We start from the raw sequence: 21,568 nt of genomic DNA on the forward strand, positions 1-21,568 counted from the left end.
TATGGACTCATTGTTAAAACAGTGTTTATGGAAGACAATCTTACTCGGCTACGAAGGATTGCCAGAGAAGAATAAATTCAATAAATAATGATGATGGTGGTGGTGGGCGATTCGAACCCTGCTCTCCCACATCCTCATCCGGTGCTCTAACCATTGCACGGCACTGTCTCAGGGAGGCAGGAGGAGCCGCCCAGAAGAAGCTGAGGCCTGGATGCGACGCAGATAACATTTCGAAGAGGGATGTGGTTTTCGCTCGGCGAGAGTTGGGGCGTCTGGCTCGGAGGAAGTCTCTCTCTTGCTTCGTACGAGAAGGTAGGAGTTGAGTCGATTCCTTTCCTGCGTTCTGTTTTCGACTTTGTCGAGAGGAGAGGAGCGCCGGGGGAGAACAGCCACCCAGGTACCCTTCTTCCCCCCCCCCGAAAAAGGAACACGATCTCTTTGCTATTTTGGAAATACGCTGCCTTTTTTCCTTTTAAAAATAAATGCTTGGCATAAGTGGCTGTAAGCCCTAGTGGCTCATTCAAGCCTCAAGCTTCAAGCGCAGTCTATCCACACCTGGGCTGGAGGAATCAGCCAGAGCCGATCTTCTGTTATTAGTATAATTTTATTTTTTAAATCAAGACCAGGGGGAATGCAGCCAGGTATCTGACACACAAACTTGTATCTCTCCACCCACTATAAAAAGGCTTCTGGTTTTTCCACAAAAGTATTTTTAAACATTTTCTTTAGCTCATTATGTATACCATTTCCCAGAAAGCCTTTGCCTTCCCTTACTTTACAATCCCAATACTCCCTGCTTCTTGTCTTGTACAATTTTGACCAATTTAGCTGGTGCTAAATACTGTAAAATTTTAATCTGGAAAACCAAATGAATAAATTGATATATACCGTATTTTCCCGTGTATAGCACACACACACCTGGTGTATAAGACCACCAGGGGACTCAAAATTAAGGAAACGGGGAGGAAATCCCCCAAAGTTGTTGAGCTTTTCTTGGGCAGGATTGCCCCCTGAAATTGCTCACCCGCCACACCGACAACGCCACTCGCACGTGTCGCAAAAGCCTGCTATCCTCACCCCCAACTTTTGACATGGTAGTTGCATAAAAACACCTAGTCTTATACACAGAAAAGTACGGTATGTATATATATGTGTGTGTGTGTGTGTATATATATATATATATATATATATGCAGGTTTTGGTGTCCTCGGGTGTCTTCCCGTGTAAAAGTTGGGGTGTCTAGGCGACGTTTCGACGAGGTCTCACTCGTCATCTTCAGGCTGGTGCTTTCGGCTTCTTGTTACTGGAACAGAGCGGGATCTCAATGTTTGAGTTCCTATAAATACTGTAGAGGGGGTGTGGTGTCTAGCCTCCAATGTTCTGGGCAGAGAGGAAGTTCCCAGGCTAGTGTGCCTTTTCTTCTTTTGTTCCTTAATTACTTGAGAGATACCTTGAGTGATTTCTTGAGTGATATCCTGAGTACCACTTAGGTGGGTCATTAGGTGTGGATTAGTTGCTAAAGTCTTTGTGTCTTGACCTCTTGAACTTTGTGAAGAGTTTTCCTGAGAAGATGGCTGTATTGCACTTAGTTGTGCTTTGGCTTGGCTTCGTGTATAGGGGCGAGCTGTGGTTTTGTGGCTTGTGTCAGCCAGATCTGTGTAGGGATTGCAGGGGGGTGCAGCATCCGGAGGTGCCACCATGGATTGGCTACTGGATGGTGTCAGTAATTCATCTGTGGAGAGGGTCTGGGTTTGGGTCTGGTGTGGTTGATTGGTGTTGGCGTTCTGTGTGCCTCTGGATCTGGTGTCAGTTTTTGTGGGGAGGGCTAATTTCCAGATGTCTGGCAAGCGGGATGTGTCGTCACGCTTGTTCATGTTGTGAGGGTGTTTCTCTATCTCGATGGCTTCCATGATTATTCTCTTGTGGTGATGTTCCGTGTTAAAGAGCAATTTGGAATCTGCAAAATTAATTTCGTGTCCTGTTTCTTTCATGTGTTGGAAAAGAGAGGAAGTTTTTTCTTCTTTTTTGACGGCATTCTTGTGTTCTGCGATACGTGCATTTATTCGTCTGTTTGTTTGTCCAATGTACGTGGCTGGGCAGACTTTGCAGGGTATTTCATAGATCCCTTGGTTTTCCAACTGGATTTTATCCTTGGGGTTTCTGAGGATATTGGCTATTTTTTGGTTGGTGCAAAAGGCTGTTTTGATATTGTGTTTATGGAGGATTTTGCTAATTTTATCTGTAGTGCCCTTGATATAAGGAAGGAGGGCCATGCCATTGTTTTCTTCTGTGTCTTGGTTTTTGGGGGGTGTTTCCTTTTGGATTAGCTTCGTAATCCTGTTTTGCTGGTATCCATTGGCAATTAACACATTTGAGAGATTCTGTAACTCAGTTGTCAAGTGGTCTTTGTCAGCCAGGCGTTTGGTTCTGGAGATGAGAGTCTTGGCTACGGAGTTTATTTGTGCAGGGTGGTGGTGTGATTGTGCATGTAAGTAGCGGTTGGTGTGTGTTTTTTTCTGGTAGATAGTGTGTCCTAAGGAGCCATCAGGTTTTTTGTAGATTAGGACGTCAAGGAAGGGAAGTTGGTTGTTGGCTTCTATTTCCATAGTGAATTGTATTTTGGGGTGTAAGTTGTTGAGATGTGTGAGGAAGCTATCTAGTTTTTCCTTCCCGTGTGGCCAAATTACAAAGGTGTCGTCAACATATCTGAGCCAAAGTTTGGGTTTGTGTTCTGACTTGTCTAAAGCATTGGTTTCAAAGTGTTCCATGTACAGGTTTGCGATGACCGGTGAGAGGGGTGATCCCATAGGTGCTCCTTCTATCTGTTTGTATCTTTGTCCATTGTGGATGAAGTACGTGTTGGTTAGGCAGTGGTTGGTCAGGTCCAAGATGTATTCGGGGGGATTGTATTTGTTTTGAATAGCTGTCAAGGCTTCATTAATGGGCACTTGTGTGAAGAGAGATACAACATCGAAGCTCACAAGTAGGTCATTAGGATGTAGGTTTTGCTTCTTTATTGTTTCTATGAACTGGAAGGAGTTTGGTACGTGTGAAGAGATGGATTCTGCATAGGGCTGAAGTTGCTTGGCGAGAAATTTAGCGAGATTTTGTAGAGGTGAGCCTATGGAGCTGACTATTGGTCTGAGTGGTGTTCCTTCTTTGTGTATCTTGGGGAGGCCGTAGAGTTTGGGGCATCTGGATGATTTTTCTCTGGGGATGATTCTTAGCTGGATTTCTTCACTGATAGGAGAGGCTTTTATTTTGGATTTGGTGGTTTTTTCCAGATAGGTGGTGGGATCTGTTTTTATAGGTTTGTAGGCAGGATCTTGGAGTAGCTTTGATAGTTTAGCAACTAAGCATATATATATACTATACTAAGCATATATATATGCTTTCGTAGATTTTCACGGGTACAGGAATGCAGGTTTTGGTGTCCTCGGGTGTCTTCCCGTGTAAAAGTTGGGGTGTCTAGGCGACGTTTCGACGAGGTCTCACTCGTCATCTTCAGGCTGGTGCTTTCGGCTTCTTGTTACTGGAACAGAGCGGGATCTCAATGTTTGAGTTCCTATAAATACTGTAGAGGGGGTGTGGTGTCTAGCCTCCAATGTTCTGGGCAGAGAGGAAGTTCCCAGGCTAGTGTGCCTTTTCTTCTTTTGTTCCTTAATTACTTGAGAGATACCTTGAGTGATTTCTTGAGTGATATCCTGAGTACCACTTAGGTGGGTCATTAGGTGTGGATTAGTGGATTAGTTGCTAAAGTCTTTGTGTCTTGACCTCTTGAACTTTGTGAAGAGTTTTCCTGAGAAGATGGCTGTATTGCACTTAGTTGTATCTCTCAAGTAATTAAGGAACAAAAGAAGAAAAGGCACACTAGCCTGGGAACTTCCTCTCTGCCCAGAACATTGGAGGCTAGACACCACACCCCCTCTACAGTATTTATAGGAACTCAAACATTGAGATCCCGCTCTGTTCCAGTAACAAGAAGCCGAAAGCACCAGCCTGAAGATGACGAGTGAGACCTCGTCGAAACGTCGCCTAGACACCCCAACTTTTACACGGGAAGACACCCGAGGACACCAAAACCTGCATATATATATATATATATATATAATATTTATTCAAGTTTTAAAGGTTACAAAAGGAAAAAAGAAAAAACACCAAATTAAGCAAAAAAACACACAAGACAATGCATCACAATAAGTAAAAACAAACAAACAAAAAACAGAAAAGTACAAACAATTAAAAAACAAATCAAACCTTCCCATAACTTATCTTTCATTTGCTTGTTTCCTTGACCTCCTCACACCTCCCTTTTTCGTATTCTAGTTCAGTTAGATATTTCAGCAAATCCTTTCCATCTTTGTTTTTATCCTAATAATTTATCTTAATATACTGTAATTTTACATTCTCTTCTTTCACCAATTAACAGTCCATTTTTACTTAGTCCTTTATAACATTTCTGCTAAAACCACATAACTTCATTCCAGCCTCCTTCTAACATTCCTTAATTTTACAATGTTTCTGTAAATAAGCTTTACATTTCTTCCAATCTTCTTCCACCGACTCTTCTCCCTGGTCTCGGATTCTGCCAGTCATTTCTGCCAGTCCCATGTAGTCCATCACATTCATCTGCCATTCTTCCAAGGTGGGTAGGTCTTGTGTCTTCCAGTACTTTGCAATAAGTATTCTTGCTGCTGTTGTCGGTATATATATATTTTTAAAGCCAGGTTCCCCCTCTCCCCTCAAGCTCTAAGATTATCTGTGCCGCCACCTTGAACGAAAACCACACCGCAGAGCTTTCTTTCATTTTTCGCTTTTCTTTTCCCTTGCCCCGCTTGCGGGTTTCCCAGAAGCACCTGGGCCGGCCCTTGTGGGAAGAACTCATTTCTGCGCTGCCTCAGGCGCCACTTTTGCAGCGTCGGTGCAATCTGGGTGCTGGGGGGGGGGGAGAGAGAGAGGTGAGATCTGGAAAGGAAAGCGAAAGACAAGAGGGGGACTCAAAAAAGCAAGGCGTCTCCATCCCTAAAGTGACTTTGGGTTGCTCTTGCAGGAGCGGCTGCCGATCAGAGCCCAGCATCCGTGTCGGGCCCCCTGGAGAGATGCCACACCCAAGGGCCCTTTGGAGAGGAAGGGGCCCCCCCAGACACCTGTGGCTGGTGGCCGTGGCCCTGTGGTTTGCTCTGGCGTGGGGGTCAGGGGGTAAGTTATCATCCCTGCCCAGGAAGAAATGATAAGGTGTTTCCTGCCGCAGTTTCTAAATCAGCGACGGCCAGAGAGGAGATTGGGATCGACCGGTAAATCTGTGGCTGATTTGCCGGAGAGACGGAAATCAGGGTTGCAGCGAAGGCGACTGTGAGATTTCTTCTCTCAGGACCTCTGGAAAAGTTGGAGGGGATGGAATAGGATGTCCCTATTTTCAGGGGAGAAGCGTTAGAGGGGATGGAATAGGGCGTGCCTATTTCCAGGGGAGAAACGTTGGAGGGGATGGAATAGGACGTCCCTATTTTCAGGGGAGAAACATTGGAGGGGATGGAATAGGACGTCCCTATTTTCAGGGGAGAAACGTTGGAGGTGATGGAATAGGACGTCCCTATTTTCAGGGGAGAAACGTTGGAGGGGATGGAATAGGACGTCCCTATTTTCAGGGGAGAAATGTTGGAGGGGATGGAATAGGACGTCCCTCTTTTCAGGGGAGAAACGTTGGGGGGGATGGAATAGGACGTCCCTATTTTCAGGGGAGAAGCGTTGGAGGGGATGGAATAGGACGTCCCTATTTTCAGAGGAGAAACGTTGGAGGGGACGGAATAGGACGTCCCTATTTTCAGGGGAGAAACGTTGGAGGGGATGGAATAGGACGTCCCTCTTTTCTTTCCTCATTAAATTTTTATTTCATGGAAGTAAAGAATATGTACACACACACACATATAAACATACAAAAGTAAAAGTATTACACAGACAAATAAAGATAAAGAAAGAGATAAAAGTAAGAGAAATATATAAAAACTTAATTTTCACTTTGGTCACATTTCTTAATCTTCATTTTCAAAACTTCCTTTAGCTTTCCCGAAAATCATTCGAAGTAACACTTTAAATTACACATTTCTTAGTATATATTGTCATTGTACCTTTTTATATACGTTTCTTAGTGTATATTAACCTTACATATTATTTAGTCTCCTATTCTCTTTAAACAATAACTCACAATCTTTCACAGTGCGTCTCTAAATCCCTTTAGCGTTATTTTCCCTTGACTAATAAGTTCCCAGTAATCTACATATTTTCCCCAATCCTCAGTGAACTTTTGGTCTCTTATGTATCTTACTTTGCCTGTAAGTCTGTCCAATTCCATATAATCCAACAGCTTAAACGTTGGAGGGAACGTTGGAGAAACGTTGGAGGGGGTGGAATAGGACGTCCCTGTTTTCACGGGGGAAAAAAGTTGGAGGGGATGGAATAGGACGTCCCTCTTTTCAGGGGAGAAACGTTGGAGGGGATAATAAGGGAAGCTAGACCAGGTTGGAAGACCGGGTGCGCTCCAGGGCAAAAGGCAAATTCCTGGGAATGCCCTCTGTCCGTTTCAGCACACTGTTAAACTGTGGAACTCCCTGCCACAGTAAGCAGCGATGGCCACCAGGTTGGATGGCCTTAAAAGAAGATTAGGCAAATTTGCCGAGGGCTATTGATCGCTCCTAGCCAGGACAGCTCTGGCTTTGCCTTAGCGATGCTTCTGAATTCTGCTTGCTGGAAACCACAGGAGGGCTCTGTGTTCGAATCCTTCTTGCCGGTTTCCCATTGAGGTGTCTGGCTGGCCTGATTCAGGTACGGGCCTCTTCCTGTGTTCTTACGGCTACGGTTTTTGAGAAATTTGTGGGGTTTTAGTGTGTGTGTTTTTAAAAAAAACCTGAATAAAATGACTTCCTCCGTGTTGGTATTTCACAAGCAATGGTGAAACTTGAAAGCCTCGTTATCGCCTCGTCTGCTTGCCTGGCATATGGAGGCTCTACCAATTGCTCTGGCAGAGGGGAATTCCTTACTAGGGTTATAACTTTTTTCACTTCTGTTCCTGGAGCTTAGTTAGATGAACTTTTACCTAAAAACAAACAAACGATCTGTCGCGTTCAAGTTTTCGGAGAAAAGGTCAGCCCGAAATCAACAAATCGATTTCCCTCTAGGGAACTGTATAATGTATTATTGTCATATGTACAGGAGAAACGGCGCTTGCGAATTTTCTAATACTTGGGCCACGATTCGTACATTGTCCATCACTTCTTATCGCTTAGAATAAAATCAAAGTTGCAGTTTGACTTGCACCAGAAAGTTCCCACATCCTCTGTATTTGGGTTCTTCTAATCTAGAACGTTCTCGGCCATTTTAGGAAGCGTTGGACAGCTGGAAAAGTTCCATAAAGTTTTTAAAAGTGTGAATACTTATGAGCAGTAAAGTGAATCCAACTTTTCCTTTTGGGGTGACTTTTTGTTGTTGTTGCTGCAGATAAGAAATAGTTAGGATACAGGAAATTGTGTTTCTTTTTTTGGGGGGGGGGAGTCAAGAAGTTATAACCCTAATCCTCACACCTGTGTCTGAAACTTGGGTTAATTTGGTTATTCATTAGGAAGCTGGAAACTTGGGGGAAATGGCATTATTGAGATAAATGTGTGTGTGTGTGTGTGTGTGTGTGTGTGTGTGTGTAGGGGTCATGCAAACTCAACAACCTACAAGCAGGCTGCATGGTCGGGAATCGAAGGGAAATATGGCCTTTGAAGGAAAAGGCTACCCTTAGTCATTAATTTCGTTACCATAATTATATTTATGAATCACTTCCCATAAAAACATCTCAAATTACTCATTTTGCCCATAGACACGCCCACGATTCCGCTCGTAAAAAACTGCTAACACCAATCCCATTCTTGCAACCCATTCTGCTTTTTATTTACCGAGCAAGAATTTAAATGCTTGTTTAAGAAAAGGCAATGCAACCGCCAAGCCGTTTGCAAAAATCTTGAACTGGGCAGATAAACCATAAAAAAACCCCAAATATAAATTGCTTTCCACCTGCTTCTTCCGGTGGCCATTATCTGGACAGGGAGAGCCTAAGTTCTGGAATTTATGCTCTGGAAACCTAGACTACTAGACTACTGCAACACATTATTTGTGGGGCTGCCCTGGGAGACGGTTTGGAAAAATATTCTTTCTTCCCCCCCCTCACTTTTAATGCTTTATTGATTAGAATATGGCCAATCAACAGAATAATAATAATAATAATAATAATAATAATAATAATAATAATAATTTATTATTTTTACCCCACCCATCTGGCTGGGTTTCCCCAGCCACTCTGGGCGGCTTCCATAGAAACCAAAAATACAGTAAAATATCACACATTAAAAACTTCCCTGAACAGGGCTGCCTTAAGATGTCTTCTGAATGTCAGATAGTTGTTTATTGCCTTGACATCTGATGGGAGGGCATTTCACAGGGCGGGCGCCACCACCGAGAAGGCCCTCTGCCTGCTTCCCTGTAGCCTCACTTCTCGCAGGGAGGGAACCGCCAGAAGGCCCTCGGCGCTGGACCTCAGTGTCCGGGCAGAACGATGGGGGTGGAGACGCTCCTTCAGGTCTACTGGGCCGAGGCCGTTTAGGGCTTTAAAGGTCAGCACCAACACTTTGAATTGTGCTCGGAAACTTATAACAGTATAACAAAACAATAATGCATGTCACAAAAAGAAAAAAATTCCTACGCAATAAATTCCATTTTGCACCTTGGCTGCGCGCATTTTTGCAAGTAAATAGGTCAGGAGAACAACAGAGAGTCGAGGAAGTGGTGCTTTCCCCCCTGAAGTCAGCGCAAAGGAAATTGCACACAGAAACAGGGAGGCAGCAGGTTCTGCGCCGCACAAACTCTCTCGTGAACCACGCAGGATTATCTCAGAAGGGGGCAAGGTTTATATCCCCTGCCTTTTTAAAAAGTGGTTTTTGTGCGGCAGGGCCTATTGGGCTGTTGTCTTTATTTTCATTAGGTATTTTGTCGTTTCTATATCTTGATTTTATTCTGTGAACCGCCCTGAGACCCCCCAGGTATAGGGGGCGGTATATAAATTCGAGGAAGAAGAGGAAGAATATTCGACTTGCTGAATCGCAAACCCTCCCAATATCCCAATTTCCCAGTTCTGGATTTACAGAAGCCGTCCCAGTTTCTGATGTGATCCTGCAATTTCCCACTTTTCCTTAGGACGTCCCTATTTTCAGGGGAGAAACGTTGGAGGGGATGGAATAGGACGGCCCTATTTTCAGGGGAGAAACGTTGGGGGGGATGGAATAGGACGTCCCTATTTTCAGGGGAGAAACGTTGGAGGGGATGGAATAGGACGTCCCTATTTTCAGGGGAGAAACGTTGGAGGGGATGGAATAGGATGGCCCTATTTTCAGGGGAGAAACGTTGGAGGGAATGGAATAGGACGTCCCTCTTTTCAGGGGAGAAACGTTGGAGGGGATGGAATAGGACGGCCCTCTTTTCAGGGGAGAAACATTGGAGGGGATGGAATAGGACGTCCCTATTTTCAGGGGAGAAATGTTGGAGGGGATGGAATAGGACGCCCCTATTTTCAGGGGAGAAACGTTGGAGGGGATGGAATAGGACGTCCCTATTTTCAGGGGAGAAACGTTGGAGGGGATGGAATAGGACAGCCCTATTTTCAGGGGAGAAACGTTGGAGGGGATGGAATAGGACGTCCCTCTTTTCAGGGGAGAAACGTTGGAGGGGATGGAATAGGACGTCCCTATTTTCAGGGGAGAAACGTTGGAGGGGATGGAATAGGACGTCCCTCTTTTCAGGGGAGAAACGTTGGAGGGGATGGAATATGACGTCCCTATTTTCAGGGGAGAAACGTTGGAGGGGATGGAATAGGACGTCCCTATTTTCAGGGGAGAAACGTTGGAGGGGATGGAATAGGACGGCCCTATTTTCAGGGGAGAAACGTTGGAGGGGATGGAATAGGACGCCCCTATTTTCAGGGGAGAAACGTTGGAGGGGATGGAATAGGACGTCCCTATTTTCAGGGGAGAAACGTTGGAGGGGATGGAATAGGACGGCCCTATTTTCAGGGGAGAAACGTGGATCTCTTTTGCGCTGCCCAGGTGACGAGGGAGCCCCCCGAAATCTGAACTGCTTCAAGGCCTGCTGCTGCAGGAAAGAAGAGTGTCGCCCCAAGTGCAGCTGGGAGGCCGAGGACCGGATGGGGGCCAGCTACACCCTCCATCTTTGGTGAGCAAAGGGGGCTCAAAGGGAAAGTAATCTAGGGGGAATTTGGAGAGCGGAGCATCGGAGCACTTGATTGGAAGGGGGGAAATCATTATTTCCTTAATAACAATTGCAACAATTTATTTAACTAAAACAACAAGGTTATAACATATGTATCCATGTTTGTTGACTGATGTGGTTAAACAATTTTTTTAGCACACATGAAAAACTTAAAACACATCCTTATTTTCTGATGAATAGCCTTTGGACTATAATGTAACTTAAACAGGAAGATTTTCCCTCCGAAAGCATTTTATTTTAAAAATCCGATTTAAATTTTAAAAAATCCGATTTAAATTTTAAAAAATCCAATTTAAATTTTAAAAATCCAATTTAAATTTAACAAAAAATATTTTTAAAAAATAATTTTTATCCACCCTGATTAGGAATTATAGCTTCACCGGTTGGATTTCTGCCTTTCTCAGGCTGCCGCCACGCACTCTTTTCCCTTTCTTGTTTTCTGGCTGGTCAAAGATCCGCCCTCTTTCCCCGCAGGTACCCTGACCACCCGCCTGGCGAAAGGCACACCACTTTCGAGACTGGGAACGCCACGTCCCTGCTTTTGGATTGGGACCACGTCTACATGCGGGTGAAGGTCACCGTCTGGGTGGAGAGCCGGGTTGGTGAAGTCCTTCCTCCTCTGCGGTCGAACAACCTCACCTTGGTCATCAACCAAGCCGGTAGGCTGGCAACAGCAAGCGGGGTGGGATAGATGACTTTGGGGGTCCCTTCCCAATCGACATCCCTATGTTTCTATGAGCTGGGGATATACAGCATGCAAAAGAGGAGATATGAGCATAGCTGTCAACCGTCCCTTATTTGGCGAGAAAGTCCCTTATCCCAGCACCGTGTCCCGCTGCTGTCCCTTATTGATGATGTCCCTTCAATTTCCTGGGTTTCAAAGGAAGCAGCTCCTCTCCCTCCCTCCCTCCCTGCTGGCCAGGGAGGCTCCAACTGTGTTGCTTGGCTGCGTTGCTCACCCAATAAGGAGTCTAGGAACGACTGGGGGGTGGAGCTTGCATGCCTTGTGCCGATCCAATTGGCAGCGTTGCCTGGGGACTCACCTTTGCTCAGCGCTTCCCAGCGGAGAGGGGACGGTGGTTTTCCTTGCTGCATCCCCTTTGCCGGGTTGCTGCGCTGTGGGAACCACCGCTTGAGGCTTCGTTTGGCTGCTGGCTGGGCTTTCTGCCTTTGCCTCGGAGGGGCTCAGAAGTTGAACATACCTGTGCTCGGAAAATCCCTTATTTTGGCTGCTGGTCCCTTATTTCCGAGGCTGCTGGTCCCTTATTTTCAAATCTGTAACTTGACAGCTAGGGATATGAGAGCCAAATATCTCACAGGAAAGGGAGCGAGCTTGTTTTCTGCAGGACTCGAACCCGCGACTTCGACCGCTGGAATTTGGATGGGCGACCACGGGTTGACCATTTTGGCATGGCAAAGGGTTGGGCTAGATGACTTTAAGGGTCCCTTCCAGCAATTCTGTGATTCTAGGAGCTTTTCCTCCCAGCCTCCACCCTCTCATTGCAGTCAGGCTCGAAGCACCCACAGAAATCAACTTTTCAAGGTCAAGAGGCCACATGACCCTAACGTGGCACGAACCCCACAATTGCTGCCCTTCCTCCCGGGAGAAGCAGGTCAGGATGCGGACAGCAGCGCACGCCAACTGGACCGCGGTAAGTTGGCCATCGAGACCAGAAGCCAAGGAGAGGGTGTCTTTAAATTTGGGTTCCGGGATAGAAGAATAATAATATGATAATTATTTATACCCCGCCCATCTGGCTGGGTTTCCCCAGCCACTCTGGGTGGCTCCCAACAGAACCTTAAAAACACAATAAAACATCAAAAATTAAAAACCTCCCTAAACAGGGCTGCCTTCAGATGTCTCCTAAAAGTCAGGTACTTGTTTATTTCATCTGGTGGGAGGGCGTTCCACAGGGCGGGCGCCACCACCGAGAAGGCCCTCTGCCTGGTTCCCTGTAACTTCACTTCTCTCAGGGAGGGAACTGCCAGAAGGCCCTCGGGAGAGGGACCCCGGTGTCCGGGGTGGAGACACTCCTTAAGGGATACTGGGCCGTTTAGGGCTTTCAAGGTCAGCACCAACACTTTGAATTGTGCCTGGAAACGTCCTGGGAGCCAATGGAGGTCTTTCAAGACCAGTGTTATATGGTCTCGGCGGCCGCCTCCAGTCACCAGTCTAGCTGCCGCATTCTGGATTAGTTGCAGTTTCCGGGTCACCTTCCAAGGCAGCCCCATGGAGAGCGCATGGCAGTAGTCCAAGCGGGAGATAACCAGAGCATGCACCACTCTGGCCAGACAGTCTGAGCGCAGGGAGGGTCTCATCCTGCGTCCCAGATGGAGCCGCCCTGGACACAGAACTGACCTGCGCCTCCATGGACAGCGGTGAGTCCAAAATGACTCCCAGGCTGCGCACCTGGTCCTTCAGGGGCACAGTTACCCCATTCAGGACCAGGGAGTCCCCCACATCTGCCCACCTCCTGTCCCCCAAAACAATATTGCCCAAAGTAAGGATGGAAGCGCCTCTCTCAGTCAGCAGAGCAGGAGGCTCTCAGATCCAGTGCCAGATTTACGTATAAGCTAAACAAGCTCTAGTTTAGGGCCCCACTCTCTTGGGGGCCCCCAAAAATTAAATGGAAAAAAACCTGGATGTACATATAAAATATAAGATAAAAAGCAAATAAAATAAAACCTACATGCAGCAACAGTGTTTTGTGTTGTGGAGGCTCCTCTGGTGTAAGTCATGGGCCCCGCCTGCTCCCTAAAATATCCCTGCTTTGCTCCTTTCTATATAGAGGGTGCCAACATTCTGGATGGACTGGTTGCAGGGCAACATGTGCAAATGGCTTGAGATACCTATTCGGTCCATCAATGACCATCTAGTACAGGCATCCCCAAATTCGTCCCTCCAGATGTTTTGGGACTACAACTCCCATCATCCCTAGCTAGTGGTCAGGGATGATGGGAACTGTAGTCCCAAAACATCTGGAGGGCTGAGTTTGTGTAGGCCTGATATAGCATATATTCAACATGAAAAACAGCGAAAATTTGTTGTGGACAAAGGACAGCTGGACATAGAAAGGGCCCCGTTACCTTCAGGAGTCGAGGGCTGCATCAAACTTAAATCTGGCCCTGCTCTCTGGTCGTGGGTTTGTGCCCCTTGTTGGGTGAAAGATTCCTGCCCTGCAGCGGGTTGGGATGGATGACCTAGGGTTGCCCCTCCTCGCCCAACAATTCTGCAATTCCACGGCGGAACTCTGAGGAATCCAGAATTGGCAGCCTCGCTTATGCCGCCCCCAAACAGCTGCTTGAAATCTCCCTGTTATGTAAAGGGCACAGGGCACAAAGGGTGACGCAACCCCCCCGGCCAGCTGTTCTGCAGCTGTTGCAAAATAAACAGGGAGTGTGTGTGTGAGAGAGAAATAAATAACCCGGACTTGCAAGCGTCCGATGGCAGCCGGGGCTTCTGCAGAGCCAGGATTACGGCGTCAAACCTAACGGGATCAGGGGGTTCCTAGCGGGAATTTAAACGCAGACGCCCACATAAGTCTTACGTAAGCTTCCTGCATATGATGCGGATAATAGAATCGTAGAGTCGGGAACACCGGGGGGTCATCCAGCCCAACCCGCTGCCATGCAGGAAATTCAGATGTGGGGCTGCCCCAGTCTTGGTGCGTATTTAGGGTGGCGCTCATCCTGTCCTGCGACTCGGGGGCCACAGCTCAGGGGTAGAACCTGCAGAGCCCTGAAAAATAAGGAATTGGTGATGCTGGCATAATAATAATAATAATAATAATAATAATAATAATAATAATAATATTTTATTTATACCCCACCCTTCCCAGTTTAAAAACTAACAGCAAATATACAACATTGATTAAAATGCGGCATAAAACAGCATATAATACAGCATCAATGCAGCACCAATGTCAATAAAATTCTAAAATTCAGGGGTCATTTGGGGGAGGGATCCCAGTCAGTAGACATCAAATAATCACTGGCCCAGTTGGTCCTGCTAGGGCCAGCAAGGAGACCAGGGAAGAGTTAAATGTGGGGTCCCAGAAGGGTTTCTTCATAGAAAAGGAAAGGGAAAAAGGAATAGAGGATTAGGCTAAGTCAAACTGGAGGCCAGGCGGAATAGCTCTGTCTTACAGGCCCACCAGGTCGGAGCCACCACTGAAAAAGCCCTGGCGGAGGATAATCTGGCTTCTTTAGGACCTGGGACCTTTAAACTATTATTATTATTCATGGGCCTTAGCCCTTCCTATAATTTCGAAGGAAAAGGTCACCAATCCGGTTTAAATTCTTTCCTTGCCAGCCATTTCTTAGGAAACAGCAAGGAATGTCCATTCCTTGGTTGTGAAAGGAGCCTGGCACTGTCTACTCAGAAGTCAGCGTTTAGATGGGGGGCTTTTATCTGTTTCCGCAGTCGCACAATCAGTCCATCAGTAGCTGAACTGGGTTCCGCACAGTCCCCAAAACAAGTTAACCGAAAAAGCCTCCAAAACGCAAAATAAACAGCAATAACAAAAGCACCAAATTTATCCGATCTGGAAGTCCGTTTGACTTCTGAAATGTTCGGAAACCGAAGCACGGCTTCTGATTGGTGCAAGCGCCCCAGAAATAATAGCTGACAGCCGCAGCGGACGTTTGGCTTCTAAAAAACGTTCGAAAACCGGAACACTCACTTCCGGGTTTGGGGCATTTGGGATCCAAACTGTACTCAATTTATTCTACTCCTGCAAATGTTTTAATTTGCAGCCATGATCGTATATCGAAGCAAACTTCCACCGTCCTTTTCTAACTGTCCGTAAGTCCCAAAGCAGAAAAGGAATTCTGGTTTCGGTGGAAAATGCGTCAACTTGAAATTCAGGAGAAACTTACGGACGGGGAGAATAGGATGTCCGTATTTTCTTTGGAGAAATATTGGAGGGGGTGGACTGGGGGGGCAGCAGAGACCCCACTTTTCCTGAGCCTCGTCTTGTCTCGATTTTAGGGGAACTGCAAAACTCAGGAGGAGCACAAAAACAGGGAAACCATCGCAGGTAAGATGTCGCTGGCGGACAATTTGGACTCGATTTTATGTTTCTTCGTTTTATGTTTCTTTGTTTTTCTACGAAATCATTTTCATTGGTTTTGCAAATGCAAAGCTACGAATAAACACCAACACAAACAAATTTTACCAAATCAGCCGCAGATTCACTCAGATTTAACGTAATTTTTACCAAAACTGGTTCGCCACACTCTGCTCTCAAGGCGTCTAAGGGTTTTTTTTAATTGGTTTTACAATTAAACACAAACTAGTAAAAACATATCTGTCTAAAGAGATACTGTGAATCTTGAGATTTCCCCCCTTCCCCTCTGTGTGGTCCCATTTTAAATATCTACAATAGCATCTTCATCTGTATCAAACCATATTGTCCATAATAATTTTTCTTGGAACTTTGAAGTGTCAGGCATAGCTCTAATGGCTTTAGCCCAAACGTAGCAGAGTTTTCCTGCACAGCGAAGAAGCTAGTTGAGGTGGAAATGACTTGTCAGCTAGACTCAGAATAACTATTTACAGGATTTATTAAAAGGAAAAATAAAACCAGCAGAGTTTCTGCATACAAAACAAAGCAAAATAAATCCTTTCTTTCTCTCTCTCTCTTAACCATACACAGCACTTCTTCTCCTAACACACCCACCTAACACAAACTGTGCTAGCATTCCTAGATAACAGAGTTGAGTGTTGGTCGTTAACCAATCAGAGTAAGTAGCTTCTAGGTCAAGCAGACCTTGGCTTTCTTCCAAGAGTAAATTGACACTGCCTTGAGTTAATTGTGTGAAGCCAGAATCTGTAAGTTTTCATGAGAATCAATTAACAGAAACTGAACAATTTTTACACTACAAGTGAGTCAAAATCCTGCCAATGTTTCCATCTGCTTACATTGGTCTCCTAGATAACTTATAATTCCCCCCCCCCTTCTTTTGTAAAGTTTTTATCCTCTCGGTTTCTGATTTTTCTGGTCAGTTTTGCCATTTCGGCATTCGATCTCTGGGATCGAATAAACAGCAAGGTGGTTTCCGTTTGCGGTTTGACTCCTATCTCCGCTGCTTTCCCCAGTCAGGTGCCCCGTGGAAGGGAACGCTCCGTACGAAGTCCAAGTCCGATATCGGACCTCTGGTCCCTACAGCGACTGGAGCGACTGGAGCCGGTCTGTCTTCGTTCCGGCCGGTGAGTTTGCTGTTTCACCCAGCTGTTATAAGGAAAAAAAACTGCTCCTTTTCCCTTATGGGGTATCCCAGAGCCCCTATAGAGTCCTTAAGTGGGTTCCCTATCGGTAGGAGGAAACCAAAGACAACACAAAAGGAAAGAGGGATGAGGAGGGAAGAGGAAACAAAGCGAGCTCAGGCTCCAAAACTTTTCAACTTGTAGTTTCTGCAATCTCCAGATGTAATATGCAATGTGAGAAACGTGAGGCTGGACTAGGCAGATCTTTGCGATGAGCTATTTAGGAAATAGAGGACATATTTGCATGTTCTTGTTATAAGGAAAAAAACTGCTCCTTTTCCCTTATAGGGTATCCAAGAGCCCCTATAAGCAGGGTCAGCAAACGTTTTGAGCAGGGTACCGATCCACTGTCCCTGAGACCTTGTTGGGGGGGCAGACTATATTTTGAAAAAATAATAATAATGAACGAATTCCTATGCCCCACAAATAACCCAGAGATGCATTTTCAATAAAAGGACACATTCTACTCATGTAAAAGCATGCTGATTCCCGGACCATCTGCAAGCTGGATTGAGAAGGCGATTGGGCCGGATCCGGCCCCCGGACCTTAGTTTGCCTACCCATGCCCTATAGAGTCCTTGAATCAAAAACCATTTTAAGTTACAGCTTCGTAATTATTTCGCTGTTAATATATTTCTTAATTATATTTCACTGTTAAGAGACTTCTCTTCAACAATGACTTTGATAAATACATATTTCGTGATGTGCAAATGGCTCAAGATATCTGTTAGGTCCATCAATGACCATCTAGCATCTATTCAACCCCAAAAAACAGTGGCCATTTGTTGCAGACAAAGGACAGCTGGACATAGAAAGGGCCCCATTAGCTTCAGGAGCTGAGGGCCACATCAAACCAAAATCCAGCCCTGGGTAGCAGGGAGCCCAGAAGCACGTGGCGATGCAATGAAATGTGTTTTGCCCCTTCCAGAACTCCTCAAGAGCCCAGAACTCAGTTGCCGTGCAGAGCCTCTTGGGGAAAATGGCCAAAGGAGGGTGACCCTGGAATGGGAGGTAGGTAGAGGGGGCTGGCCACTTCTGACCCCTGGTTCCCTGACCTCTTCTTATTTTCTGGGCTAAACATCCCCAGGTCCCTCGACCGTTCCTCATCTGGCTTGGTTTCCAGACCCTTGACCATCTCAGTCTCCCTCCTCTGCCCACCTTCCAGCTTCTCAGCATCCTTCTTAAATTGTGGTACCCAGAAATGGACACAGGATTCCAGGTGGGGTCTGGAGGTCAGAGGATGGATGGCGGCTAACAGATGGAGGTTGAATCCTGACAAGACAGAAGTCCTGTTTTTTGGGGGGACAGGGGGGGACTCCCTGGTCCTAAATGGGGGCAACTGTACTCTTTGGGTTCAGTCAGTCAACTGGCTACAAATCTGCCGTTCGACGCACATTTTGCCAGCTTCTCTGCAAGAATTTAATGGGGGGATTTCAAGATAATCTACACCCATGGCGTTCCCCTGATCTGCCAAGCTTGTAACTCCATCAAAAAAGAGAGAAATGGCACATTGTCTATATGGACTAGGAGCAAGAGCCAATCCTAGAATCATAGAGTTGGAAGAGACCACAAGGGCCACCGAGTCCAACCCCCTGCCAAGCAGGAAACACCATCAGAGCACTCCTGACATATGGTTGTCAAGCCTCTGCTTAAAGACCTCCAAAGAAGGAGACTCCACCACACTCCTTGGCAGCAAATTCCACTGTCGAACAGCTCTTACTGTCAGGAAGTTCTTCCTAATGTTTAGGTGGAATCTTCTTTCTTGGAGTTTGGATCCATTGCTCCGTGTCCGCTTCTCTGGAGCAGCAGAAAACAACCTTTCTCCCTCCTCTATGTGACATCCTTTTATATATTTGAACATGGCTATCATATCACCCCTTAACCTCCTTCTTCTCCAGGCTAAACATGCCCAGCTCCCTTAGCCGTTCCTCAATCTCATGACAGCAGGATGAAAAACATCAAATATCCTTTATTAGGCATAGCAAACCACACATGATCAGACAGACACCGTATACAAGTGGTGCAAAATACGAGCTCAGCCTAACAAGGTTTGTCCCAATCAGATCCTTAACTCCAGAGGAAATCAATTTGCATAAATAATACAACACAACACTACCGCATCACCAATCAATTAAGAACCACTCAATCTCTTTATAATGGCCCAGTCATTCTACATGGACAGCACTCAGAAATCCAGCCACTGTTAAATTCATTTGATCGTTCCTGTCCGAAAGCCGGTCCTGAACCGTTGGTAGCGTAGATTTCAGCCTACTGAGTGGTAAAGCCTCTCATAATTGTCTTCTGGCATAAATGCCAAAATCACAGGAAAAGAAAATACGCTCCAAAGTATCAGGATCCTGTTTACTACATTTGCAGAGACGCTCTGGTTCTGGGAGAGCGAAATATCTTCCTCTCAGTATCAGCGAGGGAAACATATTAAATCCGGCTAACATAAACAGGTCCGTTATAGTTCAAGCTCTGGTTTTCCCAGTAGTGATGTAGGGAAGTGAGAGCTGGACCATCAAGAAGGCCGATCGCCGAAGAATGGATGCTTTTGAATTCTGGTGCTGGAGGAGACTCTTGAGAGTCCCATGGACTGCAAGAAGATCCAACCTCTCCATTCGGAAGGAAATCAGCCCTGAGTGCTCACTGGAAGGACAGATCCTGAAGCTGAGGCTCCAAGACTTTGGAGAAGAGAAGACTCCCTGGAAAAGACCCTGATGTTGGGAAAGATGGAGGGCACAAAGAGAAGGGGACGACGGAGGACGAGATGGTGGGACAGTGTTCTCATGAGGGAGGCAGTGGAAGACAGGCGTGCCTGGCGTCCTCTGGTCCAGGGGGTCACAAAGAGGCGGACACCACTAAATGACTAAACAACAACAACATAAACAGCCTCAGCAAGGATGGAAACCTGCCTGTTTTTCATCCTGCGTTTCTGGCCCACCCCGCAGGGACGTTGTGGCAAAGGGAATGCCGTGAGCTGCAAAAATATCTTGCCCATAACCCTGACTTTCCTCTGTTGCAGAAGCCCAGCCGGGAACAAGGGGAGGTGAGCTACAACTTGATGTTTGCCCTGCTTCCCTGCCTCTGCCTGTACGAATCGGTGAACGTATCTGAGAAGATAAACGGGACTTCCTTCCAAACCTTTCTGTCGGGGGCTGAGTACAACATCTCCCTGCAAGCCGCCAACACGGCCAGCCAGTCCCCGGTCTCCTTTTGCAGGCTCCCTGCGGAGCAAGCCGCAGGTTGGTCCCTTGAAAACCAGAGGGCTACTGTCTGCAGCACGCGAGGAGAAAGGAACAGGGAGGGATGAGGAAGAAAGCAAACCCAGCTGCCCGTTCTTAAACCCCAAGGCAGGGCATGGGGTATCCCTAGAGGGGAAATTGAGGTGCCAATCACTCTTTGGAAAGCTGGTGCCACCAGTTCAAGTCCATCAGTTTTGAAAAAATGTGCAATTAATTAATCGCCCCTTATCGACACCATTGTCTTGCTTTTATTATTATCGATTTTTATTAATAAGAATAATAATAGTTTATTATTTATACCCCGCCCATCTGGCTGGGCTTCCCCAGCCACTCTGGGCAGCTTCCAACCAAATATTAAAATACAATAATACATCAAACATTAAAAGCTTCCCTAAACAGGGCTGCCTTCAGGTGTCTTCTAAAAGTTTCTAGTAGGTTTTTAACAAGTTTACTTTACATGCAATATATCATTCACTTACATGTTTTTGGATTTCCCACCTCTCTCACGTTGATTTTTTTTGTCCTTTTCCTTTGTATGTTCCATCTTAACATCATTTCCGTTTTTCCTCCACTGCTCGTATCTCAGCTCGTCATTATCTTCATTGCAAACAACAATTCTGAATTTTTTTTATTTTAATAGGGTAGGGGGGCTGGAGGTGGGTTTACTGAGCGGGCAGTGACCCCAGAAAAATTAGGAACTTTTGATTCAGTCTCCTGTTTTGTGCGGGTTGTTGTTGTCGCTTAACGATTCGTAATATAATTCTTATCCGGAATAAAACCATTTCCCCCAGGGAACCTTTGCGTTCCCCCCTTAAGGCAACGCCTGCTAAAATTAAGGGATCGCTGCTAGAACTTGCGCAGCGATTGAATCAGACAGCTGTCACTCTTCGCTTCACAGCGGACGGAATCGCAGGGGCAAAGGCTTCGCTCGGCAAAACGGAGATTGCGGGTGATTGGCAGCCGACTCCGCCCATGTTCCCAAACGTCCCAAATGCCAGGGTTGCGGGAGGTCAGGATCTGACCCATGGCCACCCACCGCCGTCATCCCTGACCATTGGGCAGCCGCAGCGAGAGCAGGTTCTTACAGAGCCTCCAGCTGCAGGAGCAGTCTACTGCGATTCCTAGGTTTGTATGGTTATTTGGCCCCTGTGAGAGAGCAGGTTGCTGGTCTGACCCAGCTGCCTGCCAGCCTCTTCTTAATTTCTTACATCTTTACTGTTTTGCTTTGCTATTCTGGGAACCAGACCCAGAAGGGAGAATCGCCTCCCATCGTCTGGTTCCTCTGCCCGTTTCTGACCCCGTCTCAAGGCTCCATCCTCTCCCCCATCTCTTTTAAATCAGAACCAGTGAAGGTCCAGTGTGAATGTCTGGAGGCGATTGAAGGATGGATGGCAATTTAATGGATTGAGATTGAATCCTGACAAGACAGAAGGACCGCTTATGGGGAACAGGGGGCAGTTTGGTGTGGGGGACTCCCTGGTCCTGAATGGGGCAAGTGTGCCCCCGAAGGACCAGGTGCGCAGCCTGGGAGTCATTTTGGACTCACCACTGTCCATGGAGGCGCAGGTCAGTTCTGTGTCCAGGGCAGCTCCATCTGGTGCACAGGACGAGACCCTCGCTGCCCGCAGACTGTCTGGCCAGAGTGGTGCATGCTCTGGCCTCAGTCCAGTAGACCTGAAGGAGCGTCTCCACCCCGGACACCGGGGTCCCTCTCCCGAGGGCCTTCTGGCGGTCCCCT

The 21,568-nt window shown here is 46.5% G+C and overlaps 1 protein-coding gene across 2 annotated transcripts in view; it reads left to right on the plus strand.

Moving 5' to 3' along the window:
- IL12RB1 (interleukin 12 receptor subunit beta 1) overlaps positions 1–21,568 on the plus strand; it is a 34,841-nt gene that overhangs the window by 3,804 nt on the left and 9,469 nt on the right. Inside the window, exons 1-9 of one of the 2 annotated variants that reach the window (XM_083720396.1) lie at positions 55–312; positions 5,051–5,199; positions 10,134–10,260; positions 10,792–10,976; positions 11,824–11,969; positions 15,308–15,356; positions 16,418–16,528; positions 17,514–17,596; positions 19,611–19,830. In XM_083720396.1, the coding sequence (XP_083576522.1) occupies positions 5,100–5,199; positions 10,134–10,260; positions 10,792–10,976; positions 11,824–11,969; positions 15,308–15,356; positions 16,418–16,528; positions 17,514–17,596; positions 19,611–19,830 (1,021 nt within the window). In that variant the 5' untranslated portion in view covers positions 55–312; positions 5,051–5,099. Of the gene's footprint in view, positions 1–54; positions 313–5,050; positions 5,200–10,133; positions 10,261–10,791; positions 10,977–11,823; positions 11,970–15,307; positions 15,357–16,417; positions 16,529–17,513; positions 17,597–19,610; positions 19,831–21,568 lie in introns of those variants that run through there. The other variant, XM_083720395.1, reaches the window with a different exon arrangement.

The sequence above is a fragment of the Podarcis gaigeae genome (genome assembly GCF_964106915.1).
Source record: "Podarcis gaigeae genome assembly, chromosome: 18".
Lineage (NCBI taxonomy): Eukaryota > Metazoa > Chordata > Lepidosauria > Squamata > Lacertidae > Podarcis > Podarcis gaigeae.